The sequence below is a fragment of the Anabrus simplex genome, chromosome 7 (genome assembly GCF_040414725.1).
Source record: "Anabrus simplex isolate iqAnaSimp1 chromosome 7, ASM4041472v1, whole genome shotgun sequence".
Taxonomy (NCBI): Eukaryota; Metazoa; Arthropoda; class Insecta; order Orthoptera; family Tettigoniidae; genus Anabrus; species Anabrus simplex.
In genome coordinates this window covers 172,955,481-172,974,686 of record NC_090271.1, presented here as the reverse complement: position 1 = coordinate 172,974,686, position 19,206 = coordinate 172,955,481, and the positions used below count along the sequence as shown (strand labels likewise).

Sequence of the window (19,206 nt, the reverse complement as noted above, 5' to 3'; positions counted from 1 at the left end):
CCATTTTCACCCCCTTAGCGACGGAATATCAAAACTCCTCTCTTAGTGAGTATCTACACTCTAATATAAATGTATTCGCAAAATTTCATTTCTCTATGTCCAGTAGTTTTGGCTCAGCGATGATGAATCAGTCAGTCAGTCAGTCAGTCAGTCAGTCAGTCAGTCAGTCAGTCAGTCAGTCAGTCAGTCAGTAACGACAAGTTATTTTATATGTACTGTATATAAATTGTTGGTGGGAATCGTGCATAACGGAAAAAGTGCATCACCCTTTACTGTAAATTGATTAGTTTATGACCTACTTTTCTTTTCCAGCACAGCAACAAGTTTACAATTTTTAAACAGATCTGTATTAGTGCTTGTAGCCTGTATTTTGGCGTATTTGAAGCAGTACCGGCGATTAGGGGGGGGGGATGCGACGGGGGGCAGTTGCCCCCCAGTTTGTGGAGAAAAAAATGATTTCATTTTAACCGCCTGAAACTATGTATTATTTAAAAAAAAGGCAATTTGTACAAACCCTGTTGTCTTTTGAGCTGATTATTCCCTCTAATTTATTTATTATTAAGAGTAATACTTAGCGGAAATACGCACGAAATGTCGTTCGTCGCGGCTAACCGAATTGTGCGGCGCCACAGCAAGTAGTGGAGACTCGCAGAACAATGTTTAGCATCTTCTGCGACGAAGGGTGTCAGGCAGTCACACTCCGTCAATGTGTCTGTTCAGTTCTATCTAGCGTCTGCTACTTTATTAGTGTTAAATTACTTCTAAACTATATAATCGCGCCATACTTCTATTTAATTGTAATACATGTGAAATGGTTGTTCCTTTAGTGAAAGTTTCATTGTATATTGTATTATTAAAAACATCAACAACTTACCATTTCATAGCAATGTATTTCAATGTTGATGTCTACTCCCCACCCCCACGCGATATCCCTTGGACCCGGGGACATTTTTTGTCTATCATTTTTTTCCCTTCCCCCACTTCTAATTCTCAATCGCCACTACTGATTTGAATAACCTGGAAACGTCCACTTGATTGGACTAAATTTGTCATTCTGTGTGTTATAACGTCTCTGTTTCGTATTTTTAAATGCATATAAACTGTGTTCGAAAGACATTGACATTCTATTATTAGATTGATTTCTCCAGTAAAGAAACAACTTTTGAAACTCCTGCATTTTCCCGGTAGAATCTAGAATCCGTCTCCCTTCTTTGCTCCAGACTGGGCTACTCTTCTTGTCGACTGGTTTATACAACACACATCTGGAAAGCTATCGTTCAGCAAGTGTTTGCTGCCAAATGACTTCCGCATCCGTCCGCTGAAGCGAACAGCAACCTCTGGCCTCGATATGAGTTCAGCGACTTGATGCTCCTTCCTTGTCTTAGTTTTGAATATAGACATTCTTCGTGTGTTCTCTCTGTATTCACTGTGGCTCACTAGGCCTTAAAACTAGTGATAATATTTCTTGTCGAACAGGCGACTCCAACTTGAACGTCTCAATACTCCTTATTTTTTGCTTTTTACGTCACGCAGACACAGACAAGTCTTATGACGACGAGGAGATAGGACAGGGCTAGGACTGGGAAAGAAGTGACCGTGGCCTTAATTACGGTAGGTATAGTTAGGTGTGGAAATGGGAAACCTTCGACAATCATCTTCAGGGAAGTGGGATTCGAACTCATCTCCTGAACGATAGTTCACAGCTATGTGTGAGGATCGTTAACTCGTTGTATTTCCTCTTAAAACAAATCGCCACCTCCACCTCACAGCTGCGTAAACCGAAACGCATAGCCAACCTGCTCAGACCATTTCTTCTTCTTATTCTTCTTCCTCCTCCTCCTCCTCCTCCTCCACGTATCGGTACCATCTCTTTTCATATTTTCAGTTCAAGCTCCCTTGGGCAACTTTTTAAAAACCTATGTAATGTCCTTCGTACTCGTGCTTCAAACTGTTTTTATCAATTGAAAATTCACTATTCTAGGGATCAGACTTCCTTCTTTTCTCCTTCTCCACAGTCTTCGACGGATGCATTTTAATTAAGGCCATCGTCGCTCCTTTCGCATCATAGCTCTTTTCTTAACTTACCTGAGTGGGAACGACGTTAAAGCACCAGCAAAGGAAGAGAAAGAAAATAAATAAAGATAGTATTTATCCAGTGAGGGGTTATAGGCTGTTTTATAATATTAGTGACAACGTGTTACTTCATCCCCTAACTTTATTTGTTGAAGAAGTCACGCTGAAATAGTCTCGGCTATTATTTATGCAGACAGTTTTCATTTATAGACAGAGATCAGTTTAGGGTGTGTTCTTTTCTTGTGGATATTTCAGAATTTCTCAAACAATCACTGTCACTCACTACTGGTTTGCATTTAGGGCAGTCGCCCAGGTGGCAGATACCATATCTGTTGTTTTCCTAGCCTTTTCTTAAATCATTGCATAGAAATTGGAAATTTATTGACCATCTCCCTTGGTTATTCCAATCCCTAACTCCCTTTCCTATAAATGAATATTTGCTCCAATTTGTCCTCTTGAATTCTAACTTTATCTTCATATTGTGAGCTTTTCTAATTTTAAAGACACCACTCAAACGTATCCGTCTACTAATGTCACTCCACTCCATCTCTCCACCGACACCTCGGAACATACCACTTAGTCGAGCAGCTCGTCTCCTTTCTGCCAAGTCTTCCCAGCCAAAACTTTGCAACATTTTTGTAACGCTACTCTTTTGTCGGAAATCATCCATAACAAATCGAGCTGCTTTTCTTTGGATTTTTTCCAGCTCTTGAATCAAGTAATACTGGTGAGGGTCCCGTACACTTGAACTATACTGTAATCGGGGTCTTACCAGAGACTTATATGTCCTCTCCTTTACATCCTTACTACAACCCCTAAATACCCTCATAACATACCTCATACCTTAGTATGGTACGTCTGCATTTTAATTATAACTAGGTAGGTTTTCCCCTCCGCGACTCTTAACTTGAGACGTATGTTTGCCATTGTTTTCTCCTGTTTGTGTATGGTAGCTTTGTCACCTTACCTGTCGAACAACGCTAGGTAAACTCTTGATATTTTCCAACTAAACTGTTGCCATGGACAAGGGGCTGCCAGGTTAGCCTCCTATTCTTTAGGTCGAGTTTGACTTCTACTGTAGCTCCAAGAAAAGAAACCAGTTTAGGTGCGAGAAGTTGAACGGAGACTGCCTAGCTGAGGTAGTAAGGGTGTACTCTGCACAGCTGCAAGGATGTGAGCTCGATTCCTTGACAGAAAGTCGGGAGATTTAGAAACAAGACTTCTACTTCTGGAGAGTCAATTGGCCATGGGATTCACGCAGCCTGCACCAGAATTATCACCATTATACTGGAGGCAAAGACAGTCGAGCATAGCGTCAGAGAGTGTATGTTATTTATCTGCCACTGTGTTCGAGAATTGAATATATATATTGCATATTAGGACAAAATCAGTTATGTATATGCACGTATGACGATCTGCATATTATTATTATTATTATTATTATTATTATTATTATTATTATTATTATTATGTACACAGGGACACATTCGAAAGTTAAGTTTATGGGAGAGATCTCCAAGCAGTTCGAAATTAAAACAGGAGTCAGACAGGATGATGGACTGTCACCAATTCTTTTCAACTGTGTGTTGGAGAAGATCATCCGGGAATGGGAAAAATAACTGTACAGAAAAGGACTACTTAACTAAATATACATTGGAGGATTAAAAAGTGGTGTCATGATTAATTGCCTTGCCTTTGCTGATAACCTCGTGCTGCTGTCTAGGAATACTGACACACCAATAGAACAGCTGAATGTACTAAAACTACAAGCAGGAAAAGCAAGACTACCGATTTCTTTCGAAAAAACTAAATATATAATAAACATCAAAATAGCCCCTTGGTGCTGTACCGGTTACGACCTGTACATGCGTATTTTTTGATAGTTAATTGCATTTAATCATCACGCGTAATACTCCGAGCAAGCCTGGTTTGTCTACATTCGGTGGAACGAGCGAGCGAGTCGAGGACAGCTGTGTGTGTGACGTAGCTGCAGGGGCATGAGAGATCACCCGCCTGACACACCAAGTGTAGCTGGCTTGACCTGGTATGTTCTGGATTCATGCGTCATACCTTCACGAACATTCGATTAAGAAAATTTTAAAACTCCTCTAATAATTATGGTAGCGACTTGGGCGACATGTCATTTTAAAGGGAATCGCATAAACGTCGCAAAGCGTGAATCTCAAGTAAATCCGTCGAGGGATTCATGAGATAACCAGCTTCAAGGGATAACGCAATATGATGACGTAGAAGCCCCCAAACCGAATATAAGGAGGGCTCACTTTAGCCTGATCAGTCAGTCACAGCTGAGTATTCAGCCTGGCTCTACACGCTGCCGTAGTCGTCAGAAGCTATCTTCGAGTAGTGACAGTCTTCATGCGGAACTTAAACCATCACGGCCATATGGGACTTATCAATTGTGCGCGCGTGAACTCTAAAATTATTCAAAGTATTTCTGAACATGGACTTGTAATATCTGTGAGTGTTAAGGAACAAATTATTCTAAGTCTTGAAATGTGAACTGTCGTATGGCTTTTAGTGCCGGGATATCCCAGGAAGGGTTCGGCTCGCCAGGTGCAGGTCTTTCTATTTTACACCCGTAGGTGACCTGCGCGTCGTGTTTACGATGAAATGATGATGAAGACAACACATACACCCAGCCCCCGTGCCATTGGAATTAACCAATTAAGGTTAAAATCCCCGACCCGGCCGGGAATCGAACCCGGGACCCTCTGAACCGAAGGCCAGTACGCTGACCGTTCAGCCAATGAGTCGGATATTCTAAGTCTTTATAAACAGTGACTTGTGATTTTCGCCAGTGATGAACTCTAAAATTATTCAAAGTCTTTATGAACATTGACTTGTAATTTTTGCCAGTGATGAACTCTAAAATCATTCAAAGTCTTTACAGACATTGACTTGTAATTTTTGCCAGTGATGAACTCTATAAAATTATTCAAAGTCTTTATGAACATGGACTTGTCATTTTCGCGAGTGTTAAGGAACGAATTCTTTAAAGTCTTTATGGACAGTGACTTGTGATTTTGCCAGTGGTGAGAAACCACTTATTCAAGGTCTTTATGAACTTTAACTTGTAAATTCTGCGAGTGACGAAGAAGTCTTTGTGGACATTGAGTCTATCAGCCACATTGGACTTAGGTAATGAGTGATTACCTGCAACATCGTCAGAGACCATCGGAGATCATCCAGAACATCGGAAGTTCGAGACTTACTCATACACGACCAACCTGGGTGTTCCGACCTCATCTTAATGGAGTATTTGACATCTTCCGGAACATGTTCCAGCCTGTTCGGCCCGGTGTGCTGGAGACCCGGACCATTAAAAGGACGATGTTGAAGACAACCCCTATCTACAATGAGGTGATGTGCAATTTGATATGCATTTCATGAATAAACTCTTGTTCAATCTGATTAAAATTTTTCTTGTAGATAGGACCCTGCCTCCTGTACTAAGCCCTAGCTAGTGTTCATCCAGTTTCGCCCTGAGAACTATTTCATGCTTACGTTAAAATTAAAATCTTAAAGTCGGGCTCTTTTACTGGTATAGTGCCTGAAGACAGAACACAGTAAAGAAGAAAGAGATGATAGCTTTAAGCACTTGGGTGAAATAGTGCAATTGAAAACTAATGAAAGAGAAGCAAACAACACCAGCCGGGAGAAGATGGCTGAGGCTTTTCGTAGGACATATTATCCTGTATACAACAAGAAAACCATCTCCAGGCGAGCCAAACTAAGGCACTACAATACAGTGATTAAAAAGGAATGTCTGTACGCTAGTGAACGCCTCCAAATGACAGGGAAAGAGGGACTGAGAAAAGCTGAGAAATTCGAAAGAAAGATCCTTCGCAAAATAATGGGTCCAAAGATTGTGGATGGACAATATAGGTTTCGAGTAAGAGGAAGAACTTTACCGTGACAATGAAAGGCTAATTGAGTTCATGAGAAAACGTAGACTTAAATTCTATGGGCATTTATTCAGAACGGATGAGAAGAGACTAACGAAAAGGATTTTCACAATACTAAACAGCAGACCTAAAGTGTCGGACAAATGGTTCAGGGAGGTGAGAAAGAATCTGAAACAGGTGGAGCTAAATTCAGAAGACATCTCAAACCGAACAAAGTTTAGGTCAGTGATCGACAAATTCCAGGGATTCCATGACGAACCAAAACTTAACCGTGGGTGGACGGAAGAAAGAAGACAAGCTGCCAGAGAAAGGATGCTAAAGTTTTGGGCTGTGCAGAAGGCTTCCAGAAACATGTAACTGTTACCTAACGTGGCCTCTAACGCCCGAACCCACAACCTCCCACTGGTGTCCGGTTGGCCATTTTTGTTCTGTACTTAACATTTCTTCAACACGTACTAAATGTACGTAACACGACCTAATAGGTTGAAAGTTGGTTTCGATTACAATGCGGTCGTGAAAATTCAATATTCATTGAAAATATGTATATTTACACAGAGTAGACCTAAAATCAAACCTACTTATTTCACTATGAAATTGAATATTTTTCCCTACCAAGTGTCAGGACTTTGTCTTGGTTCAAATATCAATGTTTACAGACGAACTGGAGATCTCAGGAGTGTTGATGTGTGTTACCAGGGCCGCGGCTGTTCGGCGACAGGATCCCTCGCAACAAGCTGGTGACGTCATCCCGTGAGGTCCAGAGGAAGATCGTCACCTACCACAACTTCTTCCGGACTCAGGTGTCTCCTCCTGCAGCCAACATGCTGCGTATGGTAAGTACACATTGTTACAAAGTAACTTATCCTGAGCTCGTACGATGGCATCGGAATGAGTATCAACCTCGCGACTCGAAGGGGAGGTCTCCCTATTTGAAGTGAGTGCATAACCGATTACATAAGAGGTAACTAAGGGTGCAATTTCCAGGGACTCTCAGGAGTGTGGGTGGTGATGACGGGTTCCCAAGCTGAGTCTGGCATTACTTCCACTTACTTGTGCACGGCTTCTCTTTTTCATCTTTCCCTCCAACCTCCCTTCGTCAACTCTTACTCCTTTCCGACCCCGACGGTATTGGATTTACGAGGCCTAGGAAGCCCTTCTTGGTCCTTTTCTTTGAGCCATACCTTTATTCTTCAAAGAACCCGCTTGGTGGCCATGGTCGTTAAGGCGTCAGACACCGTGGTTAGCCGGTTCGAGTCCCGCTGGTCGAAAAAAAGAATCACCATTATAATATTGGTCAGCAATTGGTGGTATACAATTTCTAATCACTGGATTGCAAGTGTTCATATGGAGTGATGGCAAATGACGTTGATGATGGTGATTCGTCCGCCTGATGGAGACATTAAGCCTTAAGCACGCCCTCCTTTGTGCTATTCGACAGGAGTAGTCTGTGTGTCGGCACCGGGTTTTACCCTAGCGCTTCCTACTGCAGTATCATACATCACGTCATTCATTTCATACTCGTATTATTGACTCTTTTGATGAGGTTGCCGCCTTGCTACGAAGATTCACCTCACTTTATACCCGACTCCGTAGAGCTACGGGTTGAGGGTTAGATACACACACATCTCCAGTATTCGAAGAGTCAGTTCTGATTAGTGTTGGAGGGGATGGTCGTCCAGCTGCACTTTCTCTTAAGGCAATGATCATAGCCACCACCGAGCTTATTTGAGCCTGGTCAAAGTAGATCAGTACTGTCAGTTGTGTGATGCTGGCTTCTGTGGCCGTGCTAAAGGGGTCTCCCCATCTCCTGCGGGGAGAGGACAGTCGACTTGATTGTGTCAGCGTGACTATACGAGCAGTTCGGAAGATATCGTGTTGAAGTATGGTCAAGTGTTCGATCTGTTGTTTGTTAAACACTCGGCAATGTTCACCATTTGGGTTTACATTTCCACACGGCCAAAGATCCCAGCAACTAACAGTAGCTTTTCAATGAGCTAGAGGTTGTCTTTTATCGACCTGAATACATACAGTTCCATAAGATGTTGGCACAATCTCCATCACCAAGATATATCTTGCAGTTAAATAAGTACGTTAAAAATAAGTATTATTGTCTTCTTAATGGGGATTAAGACCTTATTACGCGAGGGTAAATCAATGGCCATTTTATCATCCATCTAGTTAACCCCTGTATAAGTTAATGATACGTTCGTATGTTCGATTTTTTTATGCGTGCGTTCATATGTTAGTGCTATATTAAGTAGGCGCAGGGATGGCGAACCTATGCCACGCGTGTCACTAGGTGACACGCGAACACGATTTCGGTGGCACATCACATGCACATATTAACGTTTTTATGTACGTCTTGTACTATATACTATGCATATCTCATGCATGGTATAGTTATAGTGTTTCAGGTTTAAGAAATAAATACCGAAAATTTAAATTCTATTTCCATTCGGACGTGCATTATAGCAACACTTCAACATTGGTAGGTCCGGAGGTCAAGTGAGACAAATGTCAGATGCGTCCGCGAACCATTCGCTCACCCACATCAATCAATTAGCGAAGTGTGGCTTGTGTGGTTGCCAGCATCGCGTTTTATTTTTAGTGTGTAACTGTTTATTGTTTCGAAGTTTGTAACGCAAATAGTTGCCAACTTCCAGATTTGGAGAAACTATCGCACTTTATTTCAAAGTCTCCTATTGCACAAATGAGTGATATTAAGGCCAATTTTTTGAGTGGTTAAGTATTGGCAGTTTAGAAATGGAGTTACTGAATTTGATGATGATGCTTGTTGTTTAAAGGGGCCTAACATCGAAGATCATTGGCCCACTTTACTGAATTTCAAGACAGCAGTACATCGGTGAACTAATTCCTACAACTTGATGAAGAATGGGTGAAAATCGAGTGTGCTGTTGATGGTGAATTTTATTTCCAGAAGAATACTTGAACAGCGGAACAGCCTCCCACAAATATTTTCAGCCATGAACAAACTTGCTACAGCGTTAGTTACTTTGTTTGGGACATCATGTGCCTGTGAACAGCTATTTTATGCAATGAACGTTGTGAAGTCGACTGTTAGGAACCGTCTTAATTCAGACCTAAGTGCTTCTTGTGTGTTATCGAAGACAACAAGTTAAGAATCGAACATAAATATCATGGCTACTAAGATTCAGCAACAAGTTTCACACTAAAGTTGAGAACGACATTTCACTTAAAGTCCTTCGGCAATATTAGCATTTTTGATTTCTATATCCAATAATACTCAATGACGAAGTGTGCTACAATGGGCACTTATTATATTTAAAGAAAAATAATGTTAGGTATTCTTAAAACTTACGTATTAAAAATGTATTTTTGTGGTATTGGCAAAATACGACCACGGAACAAGCAATAAAACGTATTATTTTACGGTGTATATGTAATAAGTAATAACATATTATGAAACATAATTTGGAATTAGGGATGGAAGTTGGGGTGGCTTGGAGGGGGTTGGGGGGTTGTAGCCATTCCAAAGGAAAATAACAAGTGGCACAATATACAGATGAGAAAAATAAACCAGACAGAAAATGGCACACTAGTTGGAAAAGGTTTGCCACCCCTGATAGTAGGGCATCTAGATTTTCCTTTGACTGTACACTGTATAGTAAAAAGACGATAGGTAATTGTCATATTTTACTGCAATGGTGTACCTTATGTCTTCAGAACGGAACAAGCTTTTCTCGCTTCATACATGAGACATTTCATACAACCTGGAACAAAGGGCAATCCTAAATCGTAGAGCTGCCTTTGAGCATTGCTCAGTAAAGATACAACTCTCCAGATGTTTTTTGAGAGGGGTCCTCTTTGATGGCTGGAGTTTAATCCGCTGTGGGTACCACTTAATGCCGCCATGATCCTTGATCCCAGATCAACCATTTGTTTATGAAGAGTTTCTATTTCGATTGTCTCTTTTGTACACGTGGGTCGTATTACGTAAGCTGAACTTCTGTGATGTAATGCTGAGCAGAGAGAGCATATTTTATATGCATTGAGAGGTTAAGATTAATAATGTATGTAGGAAACACAAGCTTATCCTAGTAATTGTCGGGTGTCAGTGGAGACACCCTGTCTAAATGCAGCTCTAAATGCAGATCAAAGACGATTGATTGATTGAAATGAAAAAATGAAATGTCGTATGGCTTTTAGTGCCGGGATATCCCAGGAAGGGTTCGGCTCGCCAGGTGCAGGTCTTTCTATTCGACGCCCGTAGGCGACCTGCGCGTCGTGATGAGGATGAAATGATGATGAAGACAACACATACACCCAGCCCCCGTGCCATTGGAATTAACCAATTAAGGTTAAAATCCCTGACCCGGCTGGGAATCGAACCCGGGACCCTCTGAACCGAAGGCCAGTACGCTGACCGTTCAGCCAACGAGTCGGATATTGATTGATTGATTGATTGATTTTGAGTTCACGTGGGTACTTAGAGCCTGATTCCAAGTAATTTTCAACATCAACGATTTTGCTGTATAATTCTGGCACTGATAATATGTATGCCATGAACACATATTAGCCCCGAGCTCGATAGCTGCAGTCACTTAAGTGCGGCCAGTATCCAGTATTCGGGAGACTGCCGGCAGCCCTGTAGATGGTTTTTCGTCGTTTCCCATTTTCAAGTCAGGCAAATACTGGGGATGTACCTTTTATTAAAGCCACGGTCGTTTCTTTCCTAGTCCTCACCTGTCCTGTCCATAAGACCTACCTTTTAATTTCGTGCGGCTATTACTAGCCGAGTGCAGCCCTTATAAGGCAGACCCTACGATGAGGGTGGGCGGCATCGGCCATTTGTAAGTAACTGCGTGTTATTGTTGTGGATGATAGTGTTATGTGTGGTGTGTAAGTTGCAGGGATGTTGGAGACAGCACTAACTCCCAGCCCCCAGGCCACTGGAATTAACCAATGAAGGTTAAAATCCACGACCCGGCCGGGAATCGAATCCTGGACCATCTGAACCGAAGGCCAGTACGCTGACCATTCAGCCAACGAGTCGGAGAAGACCTATCTGAGTAGGTGTGACGTAAAACAAATAGGCTAGCAAAAGTAGTTTGAAATTGTTAGCCCCAATACAAACATTGCCCATTTTTGTGCTCCATATTTCTATAGCAGGAGCCTCTATTTCACAGTCAGGCTGTCACCTCACAAACTGACTGCTACTAGCATTTTTTATCTGAGATAATTCCGCATTGTTATATTCTTCAAACTGACCGTCCCAAACGATCTCTGCTCTTCAGGCACACCAACACACGATCCTTTAAAGTGACCGTCCCAAACGTCCTCTGTTATTCAGGTAAACCAACACACGAACCTGTAAGCTTACCGTCCGAAACGACCTCTGTTATTCATGTAAACCAACACACGATCCTTTAAACTGACCTCCCGAAACGACCTCTGTTATTCAGGTAAACCAACACACGATCCTTTTAAACTGAGTGTCCCAAACGTCCTCTGTTATTCAGGTAAACCAATACACGATCCTTTAAACTGAGTGTCCCAAACGACCTCTGTTATACAGGTAAACAAACACACGATCCTTTTAAACTGAGTGTCTCAAACGACCTCTGTTATTCAGGTAAACCTACACGCGGTTATTTAAACTGACTGTTCGAAACCACATCGGTTATTCAGGTAAATCATCACATGATCGTTTAAACTGACTGTCCACCGGGCTGAGTGGCCCTGGTCTTCTGATCCCAACCTAGTAGGTTCGATCCTGACTCAGTCCGGTGGTATTTGAAGGTGCTCAAAAACGTCAGCCTCGTGTCGGTAGATCTAGTGACACGTAAAAGAATTCGTGCGTGACAAAATTCTGGCACCTCGGCGTCTTCGAGAACCGTAAAAAAGATTAGTTAGTGGGGCGTAAAGCTGATAACATTTTTTATGAAAGTGATCATCCCACGACCTCTGTTATTCAGCTTACCGGTAAATAAACACACGACCGTCCCAAACGTCACATGCTCGGTTCTCTAATACCAAGTTCTAAGTTTCTAGGATGCCTGGGTGTGTGTAATCAATTCATGTTTATTCATTTTTATATCTACCTTTAAATACAACTGTGCTTCACATTCATTTTATTAGTATTTTATTAGTATTTTATGACACATTTTACACAAATCTATTCCTTAAAGAATACGTTGTATACAAATTTTTGTCAGACATTGGCCCAAGCTCTTGTGATAACTTCGCTCTCACAAGCGAAAATCATTCGTACTTTCTCTTTAGGTGTGGTGACTCACATAGCTTGGAGCGGTCCTTCTACTGTATTCATTCCTGGATAATTACATTTATACGTGCAGTAGATAACAAATCAGCATAGCCCACGGGCTGTGTGACAAGAACTTAGTACTTAAGTGCTATCACGTGACAAGTGTACGTGCTTCAACATCACAAACTTTCATCACACTAACCGCCTTTATTCGACAAATATTGTTAGGATTTAATTGATGAAAAATCATGTGCTTAATTTACACTCAACATCACTAACTTATTAGCTGTCGTAGTCCTCGTTTATGGACCAGTTTTCGTACAAAGCGTATCTTCATAAAACTTTCATCATAATGCCATCTATTTCTATGTCAGCAATCACTGCTGATGGTAATGCCAAAAGGCAGGTCCGAACCTCCGCAATGGTGTGCCTGAGCCGGAGTTTACGTACGGTAGGCTGGCCAGTTCCTTTCCGCTTCTCCATTCCCCCTCCATTCCCTTAGCCCCCACCAACAACGCGTGCAACCCATCCAAATCTCGACCACGTCCAATGTTGCTTAACTTCCGAGATCTCACGGGATCCGGTGTTTCAACACAGCTACGGCCGTTGGCACTGCTGATGGATTTAACACAAAATCTACGTTATTGTAGTCCGTACGCTGAAATGTATCAAATATATGTATGTTGGGTATTCAGCCCGAAGGCTGGTCTGATCCTCCACAGTTCAACCAAAGGCTATCACAGACAGCCTAGGCGTCACCGAAGAGGCATACTAGGGAAATGAGGAGTGAGGTAGTTTCCCGTTGCTTTCCTCACCGAGCCAGCAGTTGCTATTGCATATCAGTCTGCCAAGCCCACTGAAATGCATGCACCAACCGACCCTATATTTTCACACCAATCATAACAGGGACTGGCTGCATAAGGAATGGTATTACTAGCATCGCTCATACCTCGGTCACTTTCATATTGTCGAAGCCAAGGATAAGACAGAGACAGGTCAATGAAAGTAACAAATTGCTCTAGCCCATACCAGAAGACATAGTGCACTCTAAACACTACATCTCGCCAGCAAGGGCTCGTATCAAATATAAAAGACTGGAAATTAAATGTAGGCTACTATATTTCTTGTTATATACACTTTTGAGATAGAACAAATAGTTTCGAAGGTATTTGGAAGTTTGTGAGAAATGTAATAATCACAAAAATATATCCGTTATTACTTATTACAGAATTCCTCGTACAACGCATGAAACATATTAGAAATTATATCACAAATGTTATTGTGTACAGTATTTCAAAACGGCTAATATTGACGGAGAAATGTCATTCCCTGCTCTTGCCCTCTTGATATTGCTATGCCACGGTGTATTAATGAAGCTATAGCTTAGAACAAAACCAGGCTATCTCTGAATTTAACTACTACTATACGAAATGTTTTCATTCCTCCCCTGAAGGGGGAGGCGGGCCTCCTAGACGGTGACGCCGTCTCTCAGGCCAGGAAATCTGTATCGGAGAAGGAGACGTGCGGAGAAGGTGAGAGGATTTGCGGCCGTGGCCTATACTAGGAACTGTCCCGACATTCGCCTTAGTGCAGGAGAATGGAAAAGCATGGAAAACCATTCTCAGGACAGCAGGCGGTGGGGACCAACGTTTCTCCGTCTCGCGAATATGGAGGCGTAGAGCCACGATAAAGCCGTAGCCATGCCTCCACTGCTCGGTTGGCCGGTCAGAGTGCAGTGCTGTCTGGCCAAGGGCCAGCCATAGTCACTTGTGGACCGAGACCCACTCTGTATCCCCCCGATCCTGAATTTAAGCAACGAGTTTTGAAAAATTCTGTTTTGCAGTTTTCCCAAGATGTAGTAACCCCCCCAAAAAAAAAAAAAAAAAAGAAAAAAAAGAAAAAAAGAAAAAAAAAAAGCAGACAGACAAACGTCGAACTAAACGTACTCGTACTTTCGGCTTTTGTGTATCTAATTCGAAATAAGAACGAAGTGAAAGGCAGAAAATTGAAGTGTACAGACACATTTATAATTTAGACTAGTTCTAGAACTCGTTGGTGACGAGTTTCTGCTAGTTGCTTTACGTCGCACCGACACAGATAGGTCTTATGGCGACGATGGGACAGGAAAGGGCTAGGAGTGGGAAGGAATCGGCCGTGGCCTTAATTAAGGTACAGCCCCAGCATTTGCCTGATTTGAACATGGGAAACCACGGAAAACCATTTTCAGGGCTGCCGACAGTCGGGTTCGAACCTACTATCTCCCGAATACTGGATACTGGCCGCACTTAAGCGACTGCAGCTATCGAGCTCGGTGCTAAGATATTTCGTTTCGTTATTTGTCGTATAAAATGCACGGACAGATGATAGGAAATAACGCTTACTATCGCCTGGGTACAACACATGATTTTGATTAGACTAATTTGTGCTCATTCATTTCTGAATTGCAAAGTGAGTTGTTAAGATCCTAGTCGCTCTTTCTCTTAAGCCGGGCTGAGAGGCTCAGACGGTTGAGGCGCTGGCCTTCTGACCCCTACTTGGCAGGTTCGATCCTTGCTCAGTCCGGTGGTATTTGAAGGTGCTCAAATAGGTCAGTCTATTGTCGGTAGATTTACTGGTACGTAAAAGAACTCATGCAGGACTAAATTCCGACACCTCGGCGTCTCCAAAAACAATAAAAGTAGTTAGCGAGACGTAAAGCCATTATTATTATTATTATTATTATTATTATTATTATTTTTTTAATCTGTTACCATCCAGGGTTGGTTTTCCCTCGGAATCAGCGAGGGATCCCACCTCTACCGCCTCAAGGGCAGTGTCCTGGAGCGTGAGACTTTGGTTCGGGGATACAACTGGGGAGGAGGACCAGAACCTCGCCCAGGCGGCCTCACGTGCTATGCTGAACAGGGGCCTTATAAGTGGAATGGTAAGATTGGAAGGGATAGACGAGGAAGAGGGAAGGAAGCGGCTGTGGCCTTAAGTTAGGTACCATCCCGGTACTTGCCTGGAGGGGAAGTGGAAAATCACGGAAAACCACTCCCGGGTTGGCTGAGGTGGGAATCGAACCCCTCTACTCAGATGACCGCCCGAGGCTAAGTGGACCCCATTCCAGCCCACGAACCAATTTCAAATTTTGTGGCAGAGCCAGGAATCGAACCCGGGCCTCCGGGGGTGGCAGCCAATCATGCCAACCACTACGCCACAGAGGCGGATATTATTATTATTATTATTATTATTATTATTATTATTATTATTATTATTATTATTATTATTATTATTAGCATCTTTCTCTTGATTTAAATACCAAGTTGCATTAAAATCCATCCAACCATTTTCTTGCCATACTATAATTCTGTGTGGCTATTGCTAGTCTGCTACAGCCCTTGTGAGGCAGACCCTCCGACGAGCGTGGGCGGCATCTGGCGTGTATTATAAACTGCATGTTACTGTAGTGGAGGAAAGTGTGGTGTGTGAGTTGCAAGGATATTGGAAACGGTTCAAATGCCCAGTCCCCGAGTCACGGGAGTTAACCACTTACAGTTGAAATCTCCGACCCGACTGGGAATCTAACCCGGGACCCTCGGAACCAAAGGCGACTACCCTAATCATTCTGCCAAGGAGCCGGAGCTCGTCATACTGTAACATACAAAGAGCTGAAGTTAAAATGGACCTGGCATTGGTAGATATCAAGTAACTTATCTAATACTCAAAACGTACAGGCAGAAATCACATCTTTCAATGAATCGCATCTAAAGCCAATTTTTGACTTAATGATTCCCTCTATTTTTCAGGTAACCAATTTGAAACATTCAGTATCCCTAATTAGGATTCGTTTGTAACATCACAATCACATCGACATTATTTTAATACCTAATAATATTACTTCATTAAATGCTACTACCACACTTCGTGGTTTGTCAAACTCCGATGGGAGGAAATTTAATACAAATTTCTTATCTCCCACTAAAACATCAACATCATCAACAACAACAACAACAACAACAACAACAACAACAACAATACCAACAACTTCAACAACTGTATCTTCTCACTAGCCATTGAGGCCCGTGGAGGAGAAGAAGGCGAAATGTAAAAGTGGTTAGCTCTATGCCCGGCCGTCTTTGCTCCCAAGAATTAATCTGTTACGCGTCTTTTGTGTAAGTTGAGCGAATCCCAAGGTTCAGTGTCCGGTGGATACCTGATTCCTAAACTATTCGACTTATTTCCAGGAAATCGAACCTACGTCCTTCGGGGTGAAACGAACGGGCCTTTATCTCCTCGAATAGGAAGCTTCATGTAACAACAACAACAACGAGGCCACAGAGCTCATTGTAAACAGAGTTTTGCGAAGGCGTTCACTTACTTCGCAGAGGCTTGCAGACTGAACATTGAAAGACATCTGTCTGTCTGTTAGGTCGTCAGCCCAGAGGCTGATTGGATCCTCAAATAGCACCACCAAAGGCTATGCAGTTATAGGGAAACTGCAAAACCCAGTGGCAGAGCCCAAATGAGACGTACTAGGCAAGATGAGGAGTGAGGTAGTTTGCCATTGCTTTCCTCACTGGACCAGAAGGTGCCACTGCAGCACGACTGACCCTATGAGCAACACCTTTCATAACACTCAGACACTAGTTGTGCTCCAAATGTCATTACTCAGCACCACCCATACCCCAGCAGCTTCTATACTGTCACAGCCATGGATGAGACTGGGACTTCGGTGGAAGCTACACTTTGCTCTGGCCTGTGCCAAGAGACGGATACAAAAATACTGCATCTATCAAGAAATGGCAACAGGCGGGTTGAAAGACATAACAGTCTATAATGGAGATGTAGGCCTATGTATGTACAGGATGTGTATGTAATAATAATAATAATAATAATAATAATAATAATAATAATAATAATAATAATAATAATAATAATAATAATAATAATAATAATTTATATATGATTGAGCGTCTACCACTGCTAAGTTTGAAGACTGCTTGTAGTAAAAGTAAAAGGCATATATATGGCCTGGGACTGGTCAATTGATAAAGTAGTTCTTGAATGCGCTTCTATGGACTGTGGCATCGCGACCACCCGCGTGGTAAATGGGTGCGCCTTTTAATGTGATAGCGCACGTGCCTCATGGACACTGAGGGAGTGCTTGTAGTGGAAGGAAGGGATGACTGTCACTCGGTATAGCATGTAGGGCGACTGGCTTGGTAAGATCCCAATGAAGAACATACATAATTTACACATCCAAAGTCTCCATACCTCGCGTTCAAACCCTTTAACTTTGCCTCTTATGTGGAGTTGTGTGTATACCGTGAATATGATATAAAATATGTTCACAGGCCCAGTTAACAGGCAGGATATATTTTGGGTTCAAAATCAGTTGACCGAACCTTTGTCACCAGATGACTCACTGTGCTATTGCAGTATATTCCGAGAACAAATGCCACTTTTGATCCATGTCTGATGATGTTTTCTTGTCTGCCAATTAGAAAATAGATGATAACAAGGTAATCAGACTATCAAAGAGATGGAGAGAAGTGAAAATGAAAAATAAAATAAAAAATCCTCTCTACCCCGTTTTGGACTTACTTCTCTCACGATCTCCTTCTCGATTCTATTCCTTTTATCCTTTACCTTCCTTCATTGTGCTCTTGATTTTATTATTTGAACAAGTCAGTTGAATTTCTCTTCTGAGGACACGAAGCAAAGTCTTCGCAAAATATAAAGGTTCTCTGCAGTTTGTCTGTTTAACACGGCAAAAACACAAAAATGCAGTGTCTATGGTGTAAATCATGTCTAAACATCCTATACAGACTAAAGATGAGATTCGGCTAAGGAATACCTGTTGTTGTTGTTGTTGTTGTTGTTGTTGTTGTTTGGGACATCCGTCCATGGACTGGTTTGATGCAGCTCTCCATACCACCCTATCCTGTACTAACCTCTTAATTTCTACGTAACTACTACATCATCCATTCATACAGAGAGAGTTGCATATCCTCGGGAGTTATTTACGGCTGAGGTTTCCCGTTGTTTTCAGCCGTGTAGCAGTATCAACACAGCTAAACCATGTTAAATATTATTACAAGATCATATCAGTCGATCATCCAGACTGCCACCCTTGCAACTTCCGAAAGGCTGCAACCTTCTTTCGATGAACCATTCGTTAGTCTGGTCTCTCGACGGATACCTCTCCGATATGGTTCCACCACAGGTTCCACCTACGGTTCGGTTATCTGCTTTGATGGGTCGCGCAAGTCTCCCCACCGCGGCAACGTCACACGGTTCACGGGGGAGTAAACCTTATGGCTAGCACTTGAATGGTTTACACGACACCCCCGCTATTGTAAGTATACTATAATGATGCGTTTAGAGAAGTAAGTTAACTTATTTCCATACGAAAGTAATTGTAAAATAATTTCAGATGTGTTGTTCAATAGTCACATAGCAACAAATAGATTTATAATGAAACTTGACCTATTATTATTACTGAACAGTAACATTTCTTTGACAAACCTTAGTTAAGGTACTATTTTGTACTTCACAACAGTTGCCACCAAGCTCCATGTAACCATGACATTGGCGTACGATATTCTACCACGCCCTTTCAAATAATAACTGCAATTAATATAAATAAATGCATGCATAAATTATCTTTAAATAATCCAGCAAGCAGTAATAGTGACATACATGTTCTGAGCTCATATTTCAAACTGCAGGATTACTGTCTCAATGTTCAGGACATCCTCCATTTCCTGTTTACTTTTTCTACACTTTTACTGAAACACTTCGTATATTCGGTTAATGAAGTTGTTGCACTGGTTGCTGGATGGGTGAGGAGTATTTCATAAAATTTCGACGAATGGTGGGTGATCTACAATTAAATAGTAGATGATTTAAGCCTGTTACTTCACCAGGGTCAGCCGTGCAATTTGGTGATTTTAGAGCTCCAATCCTGATTCACGA

The 19,206-nt window shown here is 42.1% G+C and overlaps 1 protein-coding gene across 3 annotated transcripts in view; it reads left to right on the top strand.

Annotated features, from left to right (window-relative positions):
- Nucleotides 1-19,206, top strand: part of LOC136877426 (cysteine-rich secretory protein 3) — a 196,110-nt gene that overhangs the window by 130,031 nt on the left and 46,873 nt on the right. For all 3 annotated transcript variants that reach the window (XM_067151449.2, XM_067151451.2, XM_067151450.2), the window contains exon 3: nt 6,696-6,832. In XM_067151449.2, the coding sequence (XP_067007550.1) occupies nt 6,696-6,832 (137 nt within the window). The remainder of the gene's footprint in view (nt 1-6,695; nt 6,833-19,206) is intronic.